This window comes from Alexandromys fortis, unplaced genomic scaffold, assembly GCF_014885135.2.
Source record: "Alexandromys fortis isolate MF-2015 unplaced genomic scaffold, M_Fortis_MF-2015_v1.1 scaffold_27, whole genome shotgun sequence".
Classification (NCBI taxonomy): Eukaryota; Metazoa; Chordata; class Mammalia; order Rodentia; family Cricetidae; genus Alexandromys; species Alexandromys fortis.
The window spans coordinates 363,706-385,816 of NW_026067952.1; the positions used below are offsets into that span (position 1 = coordinate 363,706).

Below are 22,111 nucleotides of genomic sequence, written 5' to 3' on the forward strand. Positions count from 1 at the left end.
TCCCCCTCTCTTTCAAATTCATGGCCTCTTGTTGTTACATACATAATTCCTAGATATATGAATACAACCTGTTAATAGTATGTTTTCAAGGCTATTCGGTATGGGATAACCAAGTGCTATGCTCTTTCCTCAGGAAGACTTTCTCCAGCTCTGAGAATTCCTGTTGTCCTTGTTCAAGCCAGTTAGGCAGCCATGTTGGTTAGACTTCATGGATGTAGCTTCTCTGACATTTCTAGGAGACACAATCTTACGGCAAACTTTCTGTTCCCCTAGTTCTTACAATCTCTCCTTCCCCTCTTCCACAACGACCCCTAAGCCTTAAGTGCAGGAGTTGTGTTGTAGATTTATCAGTCGGGACTGGACTGCATTTTGATTAGTCGCAGTTTTCTGTAATGATCTCCACCTGTGGAAAGAGGTTTTTTTGATGAAGGGTGAAAACTACAAATATCTGTGGGTATAACGATACATATTTAGGAAATGATTAGGGATTATGCTGTTTTAGTAAAGTGATCCCGGGAGTTGGCTAGGTTTCCAGTATCAGGCATGATTTCCCTCTTGCTGAGCAGACCTTAAGTACAATTAGAGTTCTCAGTTATGAACAAGGTACCACTAACGTGACCATAAGTCAGCTTTCAAAATCAAAACAAATGTCACTCAAGGCACCCATAATGCACTTACTTCTCCCTTTATCTTCTACCTTTCTTCACTCCGGCTGAACTCGAATTGGCACATTTTCCAGTCTCAGACTGTCAGGAGCAGACAGCTCAAGAAACTCAGTAAGTTGTGCAACATCAAGCAAGTAACAAAAAAACGCTCACGAAAATCAATAAGCAGAGAGACCATTTATCTATCTGACACAAGGGAAGGAAAGCCAGGTGTACTAGCACAAGCCTGCCATCCCAGCAGACAGAGAAGGCTCTTGAATTTTGAGGTAGAAGCTATGTAATGAGACCACTTGAGAGGGAGAACATGAGTGAAAAGATGCCACAGTTGGGGGCTGGAGGGATGGCTTAGAGGTTAAGGGCCCTGGCCACTCTTCCAAAGGACCTGGGTTCAATTCCCAGCACCCACATGGTGGTTTACAGCTATCTGTAACTCCAGTTCCAGTGGATCTGACATCCTCACATAGACATGCATGCAGGCAAAGCACCAATATACATAAAATAAATTTTTTAAAAAAGATTCCATAATTGGAAGAAATAGCAAAATGGACCTGGAACCGACTGAAGACTGAAGCTATAAAGCCGTCCACGTTGGGATACTTACATGAGTCCCTCCAGAGCTAGGATTTTCTCCTAATATCTCCAAATACAAAAGTTTTATGTGCTAAGATGTTTGTAACAGTGTCATAACTAATAGTGAAAATGGAAAAAATCCCATACCTTTAATTAGGAGACAGCAGCAGGCAGATCTCTGTGAGTTGAAGGCCAACCTGGTCTACAAAGTGGGTTCCAGGACAGCCAGAGCAACACAGAGAAACAGCCTCGAAAAACAAAAATGGAAAAGAAAAAAATTATTGTAATAGTGAAAATGGAAAATTGCAACCCAACTGTACAAGTAAGCACATTCAAATGGAATATAGCCATTAAAGTGCATACAAAATAGCTGGGTGGTGGTGCCACGTACCTTTAATCCCAGCACTCAGAGGCAGGCGGATCTCTGAGTTTGAAGTTAGCCTGGTCTACATAATAAGTGCCAGGGCTACACAGTGAAACCTTGTCTTGAAAACCAAAAGAAAAAGAAAAAGCATATATAAAATACTTATAGGAAAAAAATGGCTACAAAACACACACACATAACTGCTTGTGACAGCTCTTCAGTCAACTGCAAAAGCATGATGTTTAAGAAAATTACAACTTCACAATTAAATGAATGTTTTTATTCTTTTTTGTCTGTTTGTTTGTTTGTTTTTGAAGACAGGGTTTCTCTGTGTGGCCCTGGCTATTTTGGAACTTTTCATAGACCAGACTGGCCTTAAGCTCACAGACATCTGTTGTGAAAGAGTATTTATTTAACTATGTAAAGATGTATTGCTGTTTCAACTTGCCGGCGTAAGGCACATGATTGGTCTAATAAAAAGCAGAATGGCCATAACTAGGCAGAAGAAGGACAGGTAGGCAGAGAGAAAAGGGGAGCCAGCCAGTCAGTTGGGGGGGGGCAGACAGGAGGAAGCAGGAAAGCAGATGGACAGTAAATATATATATGAGGTAAATGAGCCTTGGGGCTCAAGCTGAGTCTTCAAATATGGCTGTTCTCTGCTAGTACGAGCCCCTCAAATGTGCCCTGGTTCTACCCATCCCACTCATTCCAGGACACCATACTCTCAAAAGACCTTCATCACACCTCATTTTATTAGAGCCAAAGTTACTCGCAGGAACACATCTTCCTCAAGAAGTGCAACTCTTGAGAACTGGGTCCATGAACACAATCATGTACCCACAAAGCCTGCCTGGCAAGCAGTCTCTTATCCACTGATTAATTTAAGGTATCTGCTTCATGATTGGAGTGCACTGAATTGTCTTCCAATATAACCCAGGGCAAATACCGAATTTCTAGTTCAGATCCAGTTGCTGCCCTGCTGTCTGAATTTGCCCAGTGTGAGAGCCACTCACTGCCGATACCACTCAGCCCTCCTGATCAGGCCAACAATTCCAATTTACCCTGTTCACTAAGCACTTAGGAGTCTTCAATCACTCATCATTTCACATGACCCCGCACCTGCAGAAACAGGATCATACCTCTTAAGAGTGGTTGTGCCATGGAGTGACAGTCTTCTCTTAGTAGGGCTTAAGAATGCTGGTCTTCCCAATGCCCACTTCTGCCAGGTGAGCTCCTGGGTATGACAAGACTCACAGCAAAAGCCAGCAAAACACTAGATAATCACAGGAACAAAAAGGCCCCTTCAGTGGAGCCAATCTTGATGAAGAACTGCAAGCCCCTTAACTGCATGCCTGGCATGCATCCCTGGTCTCATTCAGAGATGCAGCTTCTACACAATTCACTCCCTTTATATGCATGCACACCAAAGACTTGGAAATTGTACATGAGTGTCTCCTGCTTGCCCCCAATCAAAGCAAGAAATCGTGTGCATTTACTCCCCAACTCTTTTGTCATTATCCTAAAAGATACACCAAACTAATGGATGTGGATTTTCCTCCAAAGGAATGCTTTATTGACAAGTTTCCTGTTATTCTTGTAGGAAGATACATCATTGACTTGCACTCCTGTCGCCCACCTCTTCACACAACTGTTTTAACCCTGGAAGAGAAGACATCACGATGTCTCTTCTTCAACTCCCCAATTCCTCACCTTTACTTGTTTTGAATGGTATAGTATTCTAAGGGTATCCGAAGAAACCAAGGAGTGCAGAGATATGCACACGACAAAGTCTTTGCCCTGCTAAGAGCCACTAAGGCACAGTGCTGCCCCTCCCTCCAGACCATGCCTCCCAACAGCTAGGGCCCTGGCATTGAGAGGATGTAGAATGTGGCAATTGGAGGCAGGAGAAGGAAACCTAGAAAGAAATCTTTGTAGCTCCTGAGAAAAGATGACAACAGCAGAGTTTTCTGGCTGAATGAAAACCACATCCCCTAGGTGACCTGCAGGGTGGGTTCTGCCTCTCATTTATTCTTTGTGTCATGGGCAGGCAGGCAGGTACTACAGACCAGAGCCCTGCTCACTGTCAGCAGAGCAACACTATGCAGGGTACATGTCATTAAAATGCCAGAGACTGAGGCTTTTTTCCTTCTCTCTGCCCTCCTGACCCACAGCACAAGAGCCTTGTGGGCCAGACTGGAAAGCTACTGAGAAATACCATTCTTCAAAAGAACCAAGTTTTGCATACCAGGAGAAAGTGTTAGAGAAATAAAATGCACTAACTGGTACTGGCAGAGTATGAGATGGGACAGAGATAAAACTCTACATAGTACCCATAACCCATTAAAGACTCCTCATTTATAGGGATATAAAAGACTATAAACAAATAAAGCATAAGGCAATGTAAGGCTTGAATGCAAAGAAATATTCAATAATGAGGCTAAAGTTGTTTTGCCTCACTTTTTTCTATTTAATTTTTGAAAAGTCCATCACATTTAAAAAATAGTGGATCTGCTTCTGTCACAGCCAGGTTGTTCTCTAAGAATGAAGCGGTTGCTTATGTTTCCTTTCTGGGGCCTCAGAAAATAAGAGAACCCTCTCATTTCTCAAATGATGCAGTATGATCTTCTGAGCTATGGGGAGGAGGGCAGGCAATACCCCTGACAACTCTTCCCTCAGCATCCTGGTGAGACCGCCAAAAAGAACGTGGGCCCCTGTCCACTTCCTGTGGCCCTGGAAAGGACAGCGCAGTGATCTGCTTCATCTATGAACTTCAGTGTAAAATATTTATGCACAAGACTGTTCTCTAATTCATGCCAAGGCAGCAGCCACATCTGCACGTAGATGGGTATGACTGTCTTCAAAACCAGCTCTTCACTGGCCCTGGCCGGTTGCTCTGTCATGCAGAGTTGCAGCTGTGATGATGAGGGTGTGCTTCTGTATTCTGTGGATGATAAGCTAGGACGAGCTTAGAAAGGGGCATGATCCGGTAATGGCTGGTCACCACTTCCAGGTGAGGAAGGGAGGTTATCGCTGCCATTCTCTCTGCTACCCACAACCTTAGACTATAGAAAAAACAGAGAAAGTAAACCTAAGACACAACAGAAAACAGAATAGGTCCAGGGACCATGTTCAACTCTCTACACAGGTTTATGCAACATGAACACTAGTCAGCAATGAAAAGAAATGAGTCAATGAAATACAACAGTCTGTATGGGTTTCCTAAGAATTATACATTGTGTTGTTTAGAAAAACATTCATACCGTGTGGTTCCACTAGATTGATTACTAAGAAAAATGTATCTGGGGGAAGGAGCTGGAGAGATGACTGATTGATCAAAAGTATTTGTTACCCTTGGAAAGGATTCAGGTTCAGTTCCCAATACCCACATAGTGGCCCACAACTGCCTTTTTCTGACCTCCACAAGACCAGGCATGTACAAAGTACATATACACACTTATAAGCAAAACACAATTGTTTTTGAGACAGGGTATATTTTATATCAATATACGTCCTGGAATTTTCTATGTAGACCAGTCTGGCCTAGAATTCACAGAGATTTGCCTGCTCCTGCCTCCCAGCTGCTGGGATTAAACATTCTGCTTTTGTGTGCATAGTATATATGAGTACATGTGGACACAAAAGGTTGACATTAGATATTTTTCTTCACATTATTTACTAAAGCAGATTATCTCAATGAACCCTGAGTTGATGAGTTGAGTGACTTAGCTAATCTAGCTAGGTAGCTTGTTCTGAAGACACCCTGTTGTATTAGGAGCAGCAGGGCTGTGTCCTGCCACCCGGCTAGCTTTATACCCGAAATAATTACACGGAAACTGTATTCTTTTAAACACTGCCTGGCCCATTAGTTCCAGCCTCTTATTGGCTAGCTCTTACATATTGATCTAACCCATTTCTAATAATCTGTGTAGCCCACGAGGTTGCTTACCAGGGAAGATCTTAACCTGCATCTGTGTCTGGTGGGAGAATCATGGCGACTCACTGACTCAGCTTTTTTCTCCCAGCATTCTGTTGTGTTTTCTCCGCCTACCTAATTTTCTGTCCTATTAAAGGGCCAGGACAGTCTCTTTATTTAACCAATGAAATTAACACAAAACAGAAGACTCTCCCCCATCAACACCCTGGCGCTAACTCCAGAATTTTGTAGGATTATAGGTGGGTTACCACACCTATCTGAATTTTTATGTTAGGGATCTAGGTTTCCAGTTCTTGGGCCATCAAGAATGGCCTCAGCAGGTAAAGTTTCTTGCCACTGAGCCTGACCACCTGAGTAAAAGGAGAGACAGGTTTCCTTCTGACCTCCACGTGTGTGCCAAGGCATATATACACACCCTCCCCAAATACGTTTTACGAGAGAACTGAATCTGAGTTATCACTCTTGTGCTGCAAGTGTTTTACCCACTGAGGAGTCATCTCTACAACCTAAGAGACATTCTTGAAAGGATAAAATTACAGAGATGAAGAACAGATTAGGGGATGGCAAGGCAAAGAAAAAGATGGGCATGACCACAGAGGCACTGATGAATAAGTTTTAGCTGGGTTTGATGGCTATAATTATAATCCTAGAACTCAGGAGGCAGAGGCAGGTGAACTGAGTTCAAGACCAGCCTAGTCTACATAGTGAATTTCAGGCCAGCCAGGACTGAATGACCCTGTCTCAAAATTAAAAAATCAGAAACAAACAAAAACACACTGTTTTGTATCCAGAGACTTTACCCAAGTTCTGTAGGATCTTATTGCTGCAGGAACAACATGAAAGGTACAAAAGACCTCTACATGAGTTCCTGTAATAACAGTCCTCAGTAATAAAGAAGTTGATTCAGTAGATCACACCCATGCTTCAAGAAAACAGCCCAGGAATAGTTACCTTTATGGTCCCTACTCGGTCTTCAAAAGACTTGAAGGTTGCAGAGTTCCTTTAAAGAGATAGGGAGATAATGGTGTGAAAAGGTGTTTTGTTACCTCACCCTCCTCAAGTTGAAGGACCTAGGGCTAGGACTATGCCCACCTAAACTCTCCCCATGAAAATGGGACACAACAGAAAGGAGCAGTCGCCCTGCAGACTCTACACAGGGTAATTCTGAGTATTTTACGGTTGGGTCCAGATGTCATTTAAGAGTACTGTAAACTCTTGACTACAGTGTGCAGGATCCCTGCTCTAATCTGAGCAGACAGCCTTGATTAAGCTCAGATGCAGTTCAGTGGGGTCCTCAAGCACTGAAAAAATAAAAGACATTCTTGGGTGTCCTCCTTCTAGGAAAGTGAGAATGTGGTCCCCATTATCATAAACCATGCAGTCAGTTCCCACATTTTAGGAAATCACTGGAATCAACACACCCAGAGTACAAGTAAGCATCAACCTAAGAAAACCACCTCTTGGTCATATTATCATCTGTGGTTTTTTTTTCTTCCTTTTCTTTTTTGTATTGGGATGAGAAGTCTTGGAGTCCTTCAAGTATATCTTCAGACATACCACATAAAAGGAAAATCACAGTTTTGGAATAATAGAGGGTTGGAAGTCAGAGGAGAAAGGTCTTCACACACTAAGACACAACAGTTTTTCTAACAAGGATGGACTTTGCTGAGGCACTATGCTTGGTCAAACAGGTGGGAAGCAACAGACTATACTAGAGATGGTCCTGCTGGGCTGAGAATGAGATCTCCAGAGATCCATGTGCCAACCTCGCTAACCCTCCTTACTGAAAACACAGGCACCCAGAGCTAGAGCCTGCAAAGCTAAGTCTGGATCAAAGGTTCACAAAATGGTTCTCCTCTGGAGGCCTCAAAAGAAGTTTCCTTCCCATGAGCTCTTCCTTGCCAGCCAACAGACAGTCTTTAGCTGAGAGAAAGCTGCCAGGAAAATGAAGACACATGGATTGGGGGGGCATAGAAGTGCAAGGTATGACTGGTATTGCTGCCCACCCCCACCCAGAGACATTTCTGGAGAAATGAAAGCAGGAATACATTACCTCATGGTCGGCATACTTATCGAGTGGCGGATGGAGTAGCTGCTGCTTGGAATCATGGTGAAAGCAGAGAAGGAAGCAAGAATTAGCCTGTGGTGCCAGACCAGCCCACACTTGCCAGCTTAGATCATATATAAGAAGAGGCAAGACTCTCCCAGCACCAGAGTGAGCTACTGACCCTCTCTTCCAGCTCCAAGGGTTTCTAATGCTGCCTTTGCTGAGCAGTGTGGCACTGATCAGGAAGAGTATTAAAACAAGAAAATTGAAACTGGCAGGGTATACCTCTAGTCCTACCGCTAGGAAGGCAGAGGCAGGCAAATCTCTGAATTCAAGTCCAGCCTGCATGTAACAGGATTGAGAACACAGGTTCTCCTATGTGCAAATGCTTATTCTCAGGCATAAACTTAGGTATGGACATTTACCACTAACGTTAGGTCAGTCACTTTTATTGACCCAGAAATATGCAGTCCAGTAAGGTCCAGATGAGGTGCTCATAGGGGATAGTCATATAGACCATGCCTTGTGAGCAAGTAGCTGCCTACTGGTACCATCCTGAAGCAAAGGGGGCCTCCACTGTACTGGCTTTCCTACTTTCACCCAGCAAAGCCTCCCGTAGGCCTACTGGAGTCCACCTTGCCCTAATACAGGTGTGTCCATAGGTCATGTCCAAGGTCACCTTACCTAAAGGAGTGTGAAAACGAATGAGCCCTGAAAGATAGCAGCAGGAGAAAAGAAGAAAGACAGCATTATTAAGCAAGGGAGGCCAATACCATACAAGACCCCCAACAGAAGCCCTATGTCCCTCTGTTCAAAATCTGTAAGGTTAAGTAGGGTTAGCATGTGAGAAGACACTCTGTGGATGCCTCTTTAGTGCTTAAACTGATAGGAACAGCAGAATACATAGCTCCATCTTGACTCACAAAAGCGAATAAGAAATCTGGCAACCATGTGGTTCATGGCACTGTATTTCTGAGCACTGTTACATGTATAATAATACAAACAATTACAGGTTAAAGGACAGAGAGCAAAGAGAGGTCTAAAGAAAATACCTGAGACATAAGTAGCCCAGTAAGTAAAGACTTGAGATATGACACAGTGAGCCAGCCAGGCTGGGTCAACACTTCATGTCCACGGAGCACCTTGCATTCTCTGAAAGCTAAACAGGAACCCAAGCACCATAAGATGACCTAGAACATACTAGAGGCTAAGCACTAAGGTTCTAAGCTGCATCACAAAGGCCAACCTAGAACATGCAAGTCCAAGGGCCGCTGCTTACCAGGTAAGAACATAGCTGGCGACTCCTCCCCCTCTACACTGCTGGATTCTATGAGTGGTCTTGAGCAGAGGCTACTCCCAACACAGAAGGAGCCACTGAAGAATGCACTCATCACTCTGTAGGTTTAGGTAGGGTCATCAAGCCTACTCCCTACTTCCAGTTTCCCATCTCCAGTGGAGAGTATATCAGAGGTGCCTGGAGCTTCAATGGCTCTAGGACTGGTCCACCATGGACAGAGACATCCATCTGCCCTTCCTAAACTCATGATATTAGTTTCCTAGAGAGACCAATGGGCATTCTCAAGAAACTATTAGCATGATAAACCTGGACCTCAGAAACCACTGTGATTATTTGTGAGATGATGGAACTCTGCTATGGACCAGAGAGATCAGAGTTCATAACACTAATATGAACACCAACAAATATGCTCTCTTCCACAGGGGAAGACACAGTAAACAGGAAGCCCTTTGGGCACTGTGAAAACACCACCACCACCCAACTGGAGAGAACCAGTTTCACTGACCTTGTTCTGAAAACCCTCCTGATCACTGTGGTTGGTCCACACAAGCCAGAACAGTGAGACCAGACAATGCTATGCCAGCATTGCCACAGGAGCACTGCTAACTGCCTGCCATAGTCCTAAGGCTACATACCACGGGGTCAATAGCAGATCCCAGTTCTCTGAAAAGAAAATAGGAACTTTATTTCTTTTCCAACAAGGAGAAGAAATAACACAGGATCATGTCTTATGCTCCCAAAGAAAGGCAGGCCATATAAAAAAAGAGCTCAATCAAGATAGCTAAACATAGCTATTAATTCCAGCAATTCAGAGGCAGAAGCAGGTGGCTCTTCATAACTTTTAAGACCAGCCTGGTCTACAAAGCAAGTTCCAGGACAGCCAGGGCTACAAAGAGAAACCCTGTCTCCAAAAAACAAAAAAACAAAAAAAAAAAAAAAACCAGAAAGAAGCCGGGCGATGGTGGCGCACGCCTTTAATCCCAGCACTCGGGAGGCAGAGGCAGGTGGATCTCTATGAGTTCAAGACCAGCCTGGTCTACAGAGCTAGTTCCAGGACAGGCTCTAAAACCACAGAGAAACCCTGTCTCAAAAAACCAAAAAGATGGCTAAACAGGTTAGACACGGTATCCAATACTTCAGTACAATACTTAGGAGATAGAGGCAGGTGGATCTCTGTGGGTTTGAGACCAGTCTGATCCACAAGAGTGAGTTCAAGGCCAGATAAGTAAACACTGTGAGATTCTATCTCAAAGAAAGAAAAAAAGATGGCTCAAGAGCCACTTCCATCAACACTAACACCCTATCAGGTATCTACCAAGAATGCTCTGAACATACTAAAAAAGGAGTAAAAGCTCAGAGTACCTCATACCTATAATCCCCACATTTGGAAAGCTGATGGAGTAGAATTACCATGAGTTCAAGACCAGCTTGGATTGCAGAGTGAGGAACTATCTCAAAAGAACAACAAAAATGCTAACACACACACACACAGAGTGGGAACCCCTTAAACGAGCAAGCAACCTATTTTTCAGGAAGAACAGGATGGTAGTTCCTGGGAGTTGGCCAGGATACCAGTGGTATAACCAGCAACTACCCACCACTAGACATAGCACCTCATCATTCAAGAAGTCCCAAGCTGATCCTAAGGACAACATGTCACCTGCCCTAACAGACACCCCATTCCATCATGACTCCAAGGCCACATCACTGCTTTGCAAAAGAGCTGCAGCAGAGAAAAAGAGACTAGTGACCTTTCTTTCCCCAAGGAATAAATAAACGGCCAAAGACAAACAACAGAAGTCAGAGGAATTCCCACAAACAAAAGTCTATAGGTAGATTGGTAGGTTATCATGGGGGTCCCTATGTTATGTGTCTGAACCCTTGACTTGAAACAGGTTTCCACTTGAAACTGCTTACCTCATGTCTCCAAGCTTCCTACTGATGGCAGAGCCCATGGTAGACAAGGCAGCAGATGTCTTCTGTCCTGCCTGTGAAAGGGTTTCTTGAGTCTTCTTGTAGCTGGGAAAAAGACACACCACTTAGATTAACTACAAAGCAAGGGCAGCAATAGTTCATCGCCAAAGAAACCAAGTGTGTAGAGAACACCCATGGGAAAACCAGGGTAAACACTCACTGGGTGGTGGGGGCATGCTCCCTGGGCCTCTACAGTGATGATCTACTCCAGTTCCTCAACTTCCAGTTCATCTAAACCTGACCTGAGACTTTGCCATTCTCTTGTTTTCTTATGGTACTCCTGACTGCTCAGGGAGCCAAAAACTTTCGGCTACAGAGAAAACAGAGCATAGACATGCTGGGCCTGGCAGCACTTCGGGCAGGCAACACTGCAGCAGCAAACAAAGTTCTCAGCTTCTGATCAAGCCAATTCAAGCTCAAAGTTTCCCCTTCCAATTCCCACATAAATAGTCTTCTGAGACAAGAAGGCACAAGCTAAAGAGCATTCATGAAGGACGTCCCCAGTTTGGGTTAGCACCTGTGCAGTGCCTTCATTACACTGAAGAGCCCTCTGATTTCCAGCACTTTCTACACAATATCCTTCCAGAATGTGAACATCCCTTGCTCATGTTCCTCTACTGTGCATGGGCAGCCGTGGCCCGCAGCAAAGACCACCAGTCCCATCTGCTCCCACTCCCTATGTTGTTTATTCACATATACACACATCATACTGAGACACAGCTCTACAGCCTTAACCCAATGGGATGAATGTCATTATGGTCAGAGATACTAAGGAGTTCATCATAAGAATCTTGCTTCCCCTGCAGAGCAAGTTCCAGAACAGGCTCCAAAGCTACAGAGAAACCCTGTCTCAACGCCTCCCCAAAAAAGAATATTGCTTCCCTGTTGGCTCTGCTACCACATAAAAGACACAGCAGTCTCAGAAACAAAGACCATAACCAAATAACCAAATGCCTCATTCAAAACCTTTAGGTCATAGCTCCTCATTGAATGGAGCTGGGGAACTTGAAGCTGAGCCAGGAGTAGATCAAGACTCGTGAGGCTGCTCAGTATCACCATGGCTACCTAAAGAAGTTCTCTCCAACATACCTGGCAAAGCTTGAAGTCAGGGTATCAGTAACTGGCTTTCCAAACTCTTCTTGGCCCTAACTCCTATAGGAAGTCTGGTAAGAGCACCTGCCAATCCATAGGTTAAAGACAGGTCTGATGAACCACAAAGGCCCTGCAGCCTCCTCCTGAGCCTACACAAACCCAAGTTACATAGCACTTTCCGACCAAAGCCAGGGAAGTGAGAAGCAAGATTTCTGTAAGTACACTTCACTGAAAACAAAGTGTTTCTTTAAAACATCAAGTTCAAGGTGATTAAGGACTGCAGCATTTATTTGCAGAAATATAAATTCAAAGTAACTACTACCTAGAAGGGGGGGCAGCAGAAAAAAGGCAGAAGTTGAAGTAAAGGCAGAGAGAAAGAGAGAGAGAAACACAAACATACTCCAGTCAGTCAGTCATGATAGCACAGTCTATAATCCCGGCACTTGGGAGGCTAAAGGAGAACAATGAAAAGTCTGAAGCCAGACTAAACTGCATGGCAAAACCTTATTTCAAAAAAGGAGGCAAAAGCCGGGCGATGGTGGCGCACGCCTTTAATCCCAGCACTTGGGAAGAATAAATAAAAATAAAAAATAAAAAAAAAGAGGAAGGAAGAGAGGGAAGGAAGGAAGGCATGTCATAAGGTCATCACCCAGGTCCATCACTGCAGGCAAACTGTGCCAGCCTCATATACCCAGGCAAACCTACTCCTTGGCAATCTGGGAATCATTACATGTCATGTATATTGGGGAAGCTAAGCTCAGAAAGTGATAGCTAGAAAGCAGAGACAGACAACTAGAGAGGACTGTGCTGTGCTGCTTCTTTGAGACTTAGACCTCTTAGAACGCTGGTTCTCAACCTGTGGGTCAAGACTACTTTTGGAGGGCCTTTTCATAGGAGTCTTGTACCAGATATTCTGTGTATCAGATAATTTCATTATGATTCAGAACAGTAGCAAAATTACAGGTATGAAGTAGCAACAAAAATAATTTTATGGTTGGGGGTCACCAACATTAGGAAGGTTAGAAACCACTGTCTTAGAACAACATAGAGGGTTGGAGAGATGGCTGAGGTTAAGAGGTTAACTGCCCTTCCAGAGGTCCTGAGTTCAATTCCTAGCAGCCATATGATAGTTCAAAACCACCTATGAGAGCTGATGCCCTCTTGTGGCATGCAGGCATACATGCAGCAGGCAGAGCACCCTATACACAATAAATAAGCCTTAAAAAAAAAAAAAAAAAAAAAAAAAAGAACCCAGAACAAGCTGGGTGGTGGAGGGACACACCTTTAATCCCAGCACTCAAAGAGGCAGAGGCAGGTGGATTTCTGTGAGCCTGAAGCCAGTTTGGTTGGTCTACAGAGTAAGTTCCAGGACAACCAGAGCTACACAGAGAAACCCTGTCTCAAAAAACAAAACAAAAAGACGAAGACGAAGACGAAGAAGACAACGAAGAACCTAGACCAGGCATGTGTCTGTCAGCAATTGTGGATGTACTTTCCCTGCCCTTTCGGAGTCTTCCTTTTGAGGCTAACCTCATTTTCTTAGGCTTACCAGAGGATACCATTCCCTGTCCACAGCAACTAATTCTCATAATATTCGCACCTGGGCAACTTTGTTAGGCTGCAAAATTAGAAGCAGGGGCTTCTCTGTCAACTTACCCTGATTGACACTAACTGTAGCCCAAAGAACTCAAAGTAAAGCATGAACCAACTAGTAACTACACAGTGAAGTGGTACACTATACCTATAAAAAGAAGGCAATAGCCTGGCAGTGGTAGCGCACGCCTTTAATCCCAGCACTCGGGAGGCAGAGGCAGGTGGATCTCTCTGAGTTTGAGACCAGCCTCTGGTCTACAAGAGCTAGTTCCAGGACAGGCTCCAAAACCACAGAGAAACCCTGTCTTGAAAAAAAGAAAGCAATAAAGTTTCATGGCCCTCAGAATATGGATGCTCCTTATACACAAATGACTATGTGTAAGTGCAGTACAACTTTCCCATGGCTATACACAGAGGGGCAGACACTCATGCCTAATGAGCCCTGTTGTTCCAGTCCTCCAGCATGCTACTGGCTAAAAGGAAAATACAAACACATGGGTCAAGAAGGTCAGGAAGCTTGTATATATGACCTTCCTCTGTGAAAATGATAGGCAGAGTCAATCCTGCCAGCAATCCAGTTCCTAAATTCTGGTCAAGGTAGGCACTAGCTTCTTCTTCTGGAAAACACCAAATGGTGGATGACGCCGGTGCAATGGGAGGACTGGGAGGAGGATTAGGAGGATTCAACAGTGGTTGTGGTTGAGGCTGAGGCCGAGGCGCAGGGCTCGTAGAGGTAAAGCCGAAGACAAGGAGTGGATCCCCATTACCAAGCTGGGCGGCCTGGTTAAGGACATGAAGATCAAGTCCGTAGAGGAGATCTACCTCTTCTCCCTGCCCATTAAGGAATCAGAGATTATTGATTTTTTTTCTGGGAGCATCCCTAAAGGAAGAGGTTCTGAAGATCATGCCAGGGCAGAAGCGGACTAGGGCAGCCCAGCAGACCAGGTTCGAGGCTTTTGTTGCTACTGGGGACTACAACGGTCATGTTGGTCTCAGTGTTAAGTGTTCCAAGGAGGTAGCCAGTGCCATCCGAGGGGCCATCTTGACCAAGCTTTCCATTGTCCCTGTGTGGAGAGGCTACTGGGGGAACAAGATTGGCAAGTCCCACACTGTTCCATGCAAAGTGACAGGCTGCTGTGGCTCTGTGCACCTCATCCCTGCTCCCAGAGGCACTGTCACAGTCTCTGTTCCTGTGCCCAAGAAGCTACTGCTGATGGCCGGTATTGATGACTGCTACACATCAGCCAGGAGCTGCACTGCCACCCTGGGCAACTTTGCCAAGGCCACCTTTGATGACCCCGACCTCTGGAAAGAGACTGTGTTCACCAAGTCTCCTTATCAGGAATTCGCTGAGCATCTTGTGAAAACCCACACCAGAGTCTCTGTTCAGAGGATCCAGGCTCCAGCTGTGGTCACCAGATAAGGGTTTTTATACAAGAAAAATAAAAATTGAATCAAGTCTGTTTAAAAAAAAAGATAGGCACTAACCAAGCAGAGGATAAGAAGTGGCATCTTTAGTCCTATTCCCATTACCCTGACTTCTCAATGCAGAATCACTGCTGACAGCTCTCCCCCGAAAAGATGGGGTAAAACCCCAGAAAGCCTCTGCCAGAGGAAGTTGGAATGGATGTTTCATAAACTACACTTCCACACAAAGCCATAGATTTCTCTGGGAGATATCAGAATCCCATGTATTTGTTGTGAGTTCTTTGAGAAACTATTCGAAATGGCATACCAGACAACTCTATGTCAGGCAATTTTTCGAACACAATGAATATACATTTCTCACAAGACTACCTTCACATTGAATCTGCATTATGAGCCTGTCTGCCTGTCTAGGTCTCTAGCAAAACAGATGACAGTGTCTCAACCTAGGGAATATATGATTCCAGCAAACTGTCCAGTTCAGTCCTAAAGATAATTGTCAGTACCCATAGGAAAGCTAAGGTAACAACTGAATGTTGAACCAAAGAAAACCAGAGCTGTCTATACCTGATTGCTTCCCATATGACACCAGACCTTAAGGCCCTTCTTCATACACAGGGAACTAAGGAGGTCCCCAGACACCTTTAAGATAAGCTCATCAGAATTTCCTTCAGGCCAAACACAGAAAGATTTCTCCCCTAAGTGTTAAAGTAACCATGTCATCATTTCCTTCTAAAAGGAAACTATTCTCTGGCAGTCAAATCTCTTGACGTCTGATTACATCATGCATCAATCCAGCAAAGATATTATCAGACTAGTACACAGGTAGATGACATCATTACCTAGATGAAGGGTCCCCAAACAACAGACGTCACTAAACTCAACTTTGACAGACATACAAAGGCCCTCCTCAAATAACTTATGCTCTCCTGATATTTTATGAGGCTGACAGTGCAGCTCCTCCAGACCACAGAACTTCATGAACCCACCAACATGTGACGCCATTACTCCCATCCAAGAGTCTCTCACACACCAACAGCTGGAGGTGACTCTGGGGTAGAACACAGGAAGACAAGCACAAAAATCTACCACCACCAACAGGTCAGATGACATCAATCACCATGTCACTGCCACAAGTCAGGGTATATTTAATATTCAGAGACAGTGCCCACTCATTTCAGGAACCTCATATAAGCAGGCAGAGAATTTTAAGCATGGTCTGGTGACTGAGTAGATTTCTCTAACTACTGTACTCTATCCTTCAGGTGTTTAAAACATCCTTTAATTATTAAGTTGGGAAGAGAACAATAGTCAGCAAGCACTGAAAGACAGTTTGTGCCAAGGGTGCACAGCTTCCCTGCCCCAGCAAGACCAAGAGAAGAGCGAGGAAGGACACTGACAGCGTGGGCACTCACAGGTCAGACTGGGTCACTTTCTCATTCCACTCTCCAAGTTTCTCAGACGTTTTCACATAGCTAGAAACAGAAAGTCTGTGATGAATATCTGGAATGATTCCAACCCAGGCTTCAGGCTGCATTTAAGATTCCAAGAAGACAGAAGACTCCTGCTGTGCAGCCCACCCAAACAGTCTAGAGTCACTACCACACCTGTGTGTAGGCCCAGGGCTAGCCAGGACTCTATAAGACAGAGATGAGCATGCCCTCTTCCAATCACAACACTGGAGCACCTGGTCGTTTAAGAGCAAAGGGCTCCTGGGAAGGGCACAGCCCATGGCCCCTGCCTGCTCTGACAGGCACTACGAGAAGGGACCCAAAGTCCTCAATACCCTACTACAGAAACAGGATTTCTAGAGGTGAAATTTACAAAGTGTAAATGTTTGCTTCTTTAGTAAAAAGCTTCTGGAGACGTCCACAAAGCAATGCTGTAACAGGAGAAACATGGACATAAACATGGTAAACTCTCACCAGATTCTGATAGCTCAGTGACATGTGAGACTGGTACCCACGTCTAAGGACTTCATTGGTGCTCTGACGAATTTGGACCCAGGGGAAAGATTTTTCTACTTGGACACCTAGCTAATTCCATGCTCTTTTTCAAACACATGCAGATTTCACCCTCTGAGTAAACACAGGCACAGTCCCTAAGAACTCAAGTCTTCTGGTCACCTATTCCCAGCAGTCTCATTTAATACTGATTGCTGTAAAGCGTCTCATTCCCCAGCACTCATACACTCCATCCACAAGAAAGAGAGGCACTTCCTTAGCCAAAGGAACATCCCCACTGTGCCACAGTGGGAGTGGTACCTACGCAGTAGAGACCTGCACATCATGCCAGCTCCTAGACAGGTTCTGCTTCAGCTCCCCTAAAGGAGAAAGGCCCAGCCTCCTTTTCAGCTCTCCACAGTGCCTCTCTTTGGCTGCCAGGACCTGGCGCAGAGTGACAATTTCTTCTTCCACCTGTAAAAGAAGCAGGGCTGGGGATATAGCTCAGTTGGTAGAGTGCTTGCCTTGTGTATATGAGGCCGAATTAGAATCCCAGCACCACAAGAAAAAAAAAATGTAGTTGACATAAGAGGCTATGACTACTACAGGAAGTAACCATCAAACATCCTTACCCATGTTACAATGAGACTTTCTTAGAAGTTTTCACTTACAGAAACAGTTTGTCTTTAAAAAAAAAAAAAAAAAAAAGCATCCCCAACGGCAGCTCGTCTGCCTTTAACTGGCATCAGCACCCGGACTACTAGTCAGTTGTTCTCCAGGACTGCCAACCACTCTTCCCATTTCCCCTAAGTCTCAAGACAACCAAACGAGCCCTATCAGAGAATGCGCTCTCCCTCTCTCTCTCTCTCTCCCTCTCTCTCTCTCCTCTCTCTCTCTCTCTCTCTCTCTCTCTCTCTCTCTCTCTCTCTCTCTCTCTCTCTCTCTCTCTCTCTCTCGTTTGGAGATAGAGTTTCTCTGTGTAGCCCTGGCCCTCAGAACTCAACGTAGAGATCCACCTGTCTCTGCCTCTCAAGTGCTGGGGATTATACACATGTGCCACCACTGCCCAGCAAGAAAGAGTCTTAATAAGAAGAACCTGAACTTTTAAAAGAAAAGTAACTTCTGTAAAGAAAACTTTGAAGCTTTCCCACAACAGAATGTGTTCCCAATATTTTTAGTCCCAGTATAAACAGCTACACTGAAAACGAATTTTTCAGTCAAGCATGATGGTGCAGTCCTATAGTCCCAGGAAACAAATCATCCTTGACCCTGCTTGGGGATGAGACCCCTTATCAAAAGGATAATAAAAAGGAAAATGAGCTGGGTGTTGGTGGCGCATACCTTTAATCCCAGTACTCGGGTGGAGAGGCTATCAGAACTCTGTGAGTGAGTTTGAGGCCAGCATGGTCTACAGAGTGAGTTACAGTACAGTCAGAGCTGTTAAATAGAAAACTGTCTTGAAAAAAAAAAAAAGAAAAAGAAACAAAAGTAAATATGCTGCCACTTGCCCGTGATCCCAGCACTTAGAAATATGAATTGAGACCAACCTCAAACAAACTAAAACTACAAAGAGCCAGTGGATACAGATTCCTGAGGTCTTAGAAATGACTTTCAAGTGTGAGTATCTGCAAACAGTATACTTGGAGACATTATTGTGTAGACATCGTCTTCATGGAGCACCTAGTATTTCCAGACAGACAGAGGTGGTGAAATGAGATCAGGCCCTGTCTCCTCTAACAGGTGATTCAAGTCTACACTTTAGAACTAGGCACATACAAAGAGATAACCCAGCAGACAGAGAACAGGTAACACCCCAGCAATACAGGTCACAGGATAAATTGTTCTACTTTCAGTACAACCCAAAAGGACTTATGATTACCCCACAACAGGAAATAAAACCAAGGCACCTTAGCAAGCTCAGCCCGGAGCTCTTCTTCCTCCACCTCTGTCAGGCCCTCTACAGCTGGGGTCCGGGGGACCACACCTGGGTCGACAGGGACATCAGTCATGAAATCAGACAGCACACCTTTGTTAGGAGAATTCAGGTTGATATCTGTCAGAGACAAAAAATGAAGTCAAGAAGTGTCAAGTAAGTTGTTACTCTACTAGAAAAATGCAAGAATAGAAGGAAATAGGTGGCCAAAAAAGGCAGGAGAACAATGGAAACTAGAAATACCTCTAAAAGCCTAAGATAATCTGGGTATTGGATGCAGAACAGCTACTTCTTGAGCACTTGAGATGCAAACTCAATACCACCTGCACTGCTGGAGTACAAGAAACACTAGCTAAGGCAGCCAAACCATAGTTCTCGTTTCCCTTGTGAAATACTACCTCCTACAGCAGGAAACCCTACTTCAAAGAAAGCAGTCCAATCTAATAAATCTTCGAATTTTGGTTTTTTTTTTTTTTTTGAGTAAAGAAAGTAAATATAGCGTTATTACTTTCCATTCAACTCAGGGAAGGCTAAAGGTTACATGCAGGGAATACATGCTAGTCATCCAGCCCCAGGAAGGAATTGGCAAAACAAAAATCACCTTTAATTCCATCCTTGATCCTCTCACAAACAGGAGACTGCCATACGTACAAAGATAGGAAAAAATACATTCTTCCACACACCTCTAATACTAGCTTCTTCAAATTCTTACAGTCACCATCTTTACTTAACATTAGCACATCTTCCTATCTGCACAAATATCTTGGAAGGGACCACATAAAGCAAGCCATTCTTATCGAGCATAGTGGCCTCACATCTATAATCCCAGCACCCAGAGGGCAGGCAGGCAAACCTCTGTGGGTTCAAGGCCAGCGTGGTCAAAAGCACAGAATAGAAAGGAAAACATCCTTAATTTGTGTCAACTACACAAATTCTAAAATCTACTAAATATAAATTGAAAACATTAAAAAACTAGATGTTCTACTCAGCAGTAGCTGGTAACATCTTTTTTTAAAAATTTTGTTTGTTTGTTTTTTCAAGACAAAGTTTTTCTAAAGTAGCTCTGGCTGTCTGTCTGGGATCTCACTCTGTAGATCTGACTGGCCTCAAGATCCACCTGCCTCTGTCTTCCTAATACTGGGATTAAAGGAGTGGCCACCATGGCCCAACTCTTTTTTTTTTTTAAGTAACTAACTTTGTTTCATGCAAGTAGCTTATGAAATTTTATTTATTTATGGAACAGGAGAGATTGCTCAGTGGCTAAGAGCACTTGTTGCTCTTCCAAAGACTTTAGTTCAATTCCCAGCACCCACACAGTAGCTCACAACCACCTGTCACTTCAGTTCCCAAGGGTCCAATGTCCTCTTCTGATAAGGTATACAGACATACACAGACAAAATACAAACCTAAGATAAAAATAAGTAAAATATTTTGATTTTAGATTTTGAGGCTAACCTGGTTACAGAGCTAAAGCCAGGACAGTCAGGGCTACACAGAGAAACCCTGTCTGGAAAAAACAAACAAAAAACATGTCTTCTCACATGACTCTTAACTTGTGTCAGGTTGACATGGAAACTAGCCAGCACACAAAGGAACCAAGTTTCATGTGAACCTGGCTGGGAAATGGTTGTGTTTACTATCTGTTGAGGATGCCAGTGGTTTCAAATTTGTGCTCTCTTCCTCTCCCCCCTCATCTCTTTGTTTTCCTTTTCATCCTGGTGCCAGGCTAGAACCTTGGTCTCACACCAACTAGGGAAAGGTTTTTACCACCATTGTGTAAATTATTTCCTCTGAAATGCAAAGACTCCATCCTGCAGGGAAAGCTACTTCAGCAAGAAGGCAAACAACTCAAAAGCTTCAGGAAATCCTTGAAACTAACTAGATTTACTAAGGCCCTCCCTGCCAGAATCAACAATAAAAGCTGAAAGTCCCTCAGAGACAAAAGAAACTTAGCTGCAAAGAAGATTCTCAGGGGAGAAAGGTTGCAAAGAAAACTCTTGAGACAAGGGCAGCTGCAGAAATCAGGACAAAGCTGGAAAAGATTTAGACTAACTGAGGCTCCTGGAAAGAAAACTCCATGAGAATGCCCAAAAGCTCAATGAATTTGCATACACCCATCAAAGTAGGAAAAAAATCCAGAGTGTCCAGCATGTATAAGAACCCAGAAATTCTGCCTGGGAGTCGGGGAAAGGAGATTCGCCTCTAATCCCAGCAATTTGGAATGCAGAGGCAGGTGGATCTCTGAGTTTGAGGCCAGCATGGTCTACAGAGCGACTTCCAGGACAGCCAAAGGAACACAGAGAAACTGTCTCAAAGAACAAAACAACAACAACAACAAAAACATTCTAATGCTTAGGTAATGTGTCGGTGCAGGTTAAACTGGAGAAAAGCTTTTTGAGTTTAGCTAATGTAAGCGTGAGTAAGCACCCCCACTTGTATACCATCTTCTTAAGATTTTAGTCTGAGCCTGAGCCACATTTCTCAGTGTCTATTTTGGCAACAGATCTGTTCTGGGTGTGCCCTGACTCACTCTACCCTTCTCCCATGAGGCAACCTCTTAAGTAACAGTGGCGTTACCACCCAAGGGACGCTGCTCTAAACACAAGGATGGTTGCACCGCCCCTTTCCCTGTAGAGAGCCGCCCACAACACCTCGGCTAGAGTCCAACACCAGAGGGGGTATTCCCAGGGGCCCGGCGAAAGATAGAGGGCCGTAAGCGGCGGGAGGCACAGGGAGAATGTCTGGAGTTAGCAAACTCTAGGAACCGGCAGGGCGCCGAGGAAGGCCGCTTCAGGGCGATCCCAGGGGACGCCCAGGCGCCGTGGCAAGACAGAACCCACACCACGACCATCAGGAGCCTTGAGGTCAAGGGCCTGTCGGCCGAAGAGAGGCCATGAATTGGACCCGCAGAGGCTGAAAGGACCGAGGGGCCGAGCCGCGACTGCCGGAATGCGACGCAGCCCATGCCCTTCTGCTGGTACCTTGGCTGGCGGAGTCCATATTCGGGTGACAGCTGGACCGTAGCTGGCGTCGGAGCGAGGATCGTAAGCCCTGCAGGAGCCAAGGTCTGAGTACTGGAACCTGGCAGCCGCGTACACGCGAGCCCGTGGAACTGTCGGGCCGCAGCAGTATTACGTAATCAGCGCCGCGCCGCCTTACTTCCGCTTGGGCTTGGACCCCGCCTTCTTCCCGTCCCTCGCTCAAGTGGCGGCCAATGAGAACGTCCTCTGGCCTTACGTAAGACTAATCATTCAATTTTAGAGCTCCAAACTAC

General features: G+C 44.7%; 1 protein-coding gene across 12 annotated transcripts; it reads right to left on the reverse strand.

Annotated features, from left to right (window-relative positions):
• Positions 1 to 5: 5 nt before the first annotated feature.
• On the reverse strand, positions 6 to 21,998 carry Tpd52l2 (TPD52 like 2). Of its 12 annotated transcripts, XR_007593386.1 has the most exons (9): positions 21,819 to 21,990; positions 18,812 to 18,957; positions 17,230 to 17,378; positions 16,377 to 16,436; positions 10,795 to 10,896; positions 7,587 to 7,628; positions 6,485 to 6,533; positions 2,739 to 3,258; positions 6 to 403 (listed from the first exon to the last, which is right to left on the reverse strand). XR_007593386.1 is itself a non-coding variant. In XM_050151031.1 (8 exons), the coding sequence occupies exons 1-8, from the start codon at positions 21,835 to 21,837 to the stop codon at positions 3,253 to 3,255; spliced, it is 573 nt and encodes a 190-aa protein (XP_050006988.1). In that variant the 5' UTR covers positions 21,838 to 21,990; the 3' UTR covers positions 6 to 3,252. The 12 variants fall into 12 exon arrangements, 8 of the variants coding, with proteins under 8 accessions (XP_050006988.1, XP_050006990.1, XP_050006984.1 ...); XM_050151031.1 differs by having other exon boundaries at positions 6 to 3,258; XM_050151027.1 differs by lacking the exons at positions 6 to 403; positions 2,739 to 3,258 and adding an exon at positions 3,265 to 4,661 and having other exon boundaries at positions 21,819 to 21,989.
• Positions 21,999 to 22,111: the final 113 nt, after the last annotated feature.

Bases quoted from the DNA above. Each gene is read 5' to 3' on its own strand.
- Tpd52l2 (XM_050151027.1), bottom strand. The intron at 17,379-18,811 runs GTGCCTTGGTTT...CTTCTTTTACAG, and splicing joins TCCGGGCTGAGCTTGCTAAG to GTGGAAGAAGAAATTGTCAC. The intron at 16,437-17,229 runs GTAGGTACCACT...TTCTGTTTCTAG, and splicing joins GATGTGCAGGTCTCTACTGC to CTATGTGAAAACGTCTGAGA.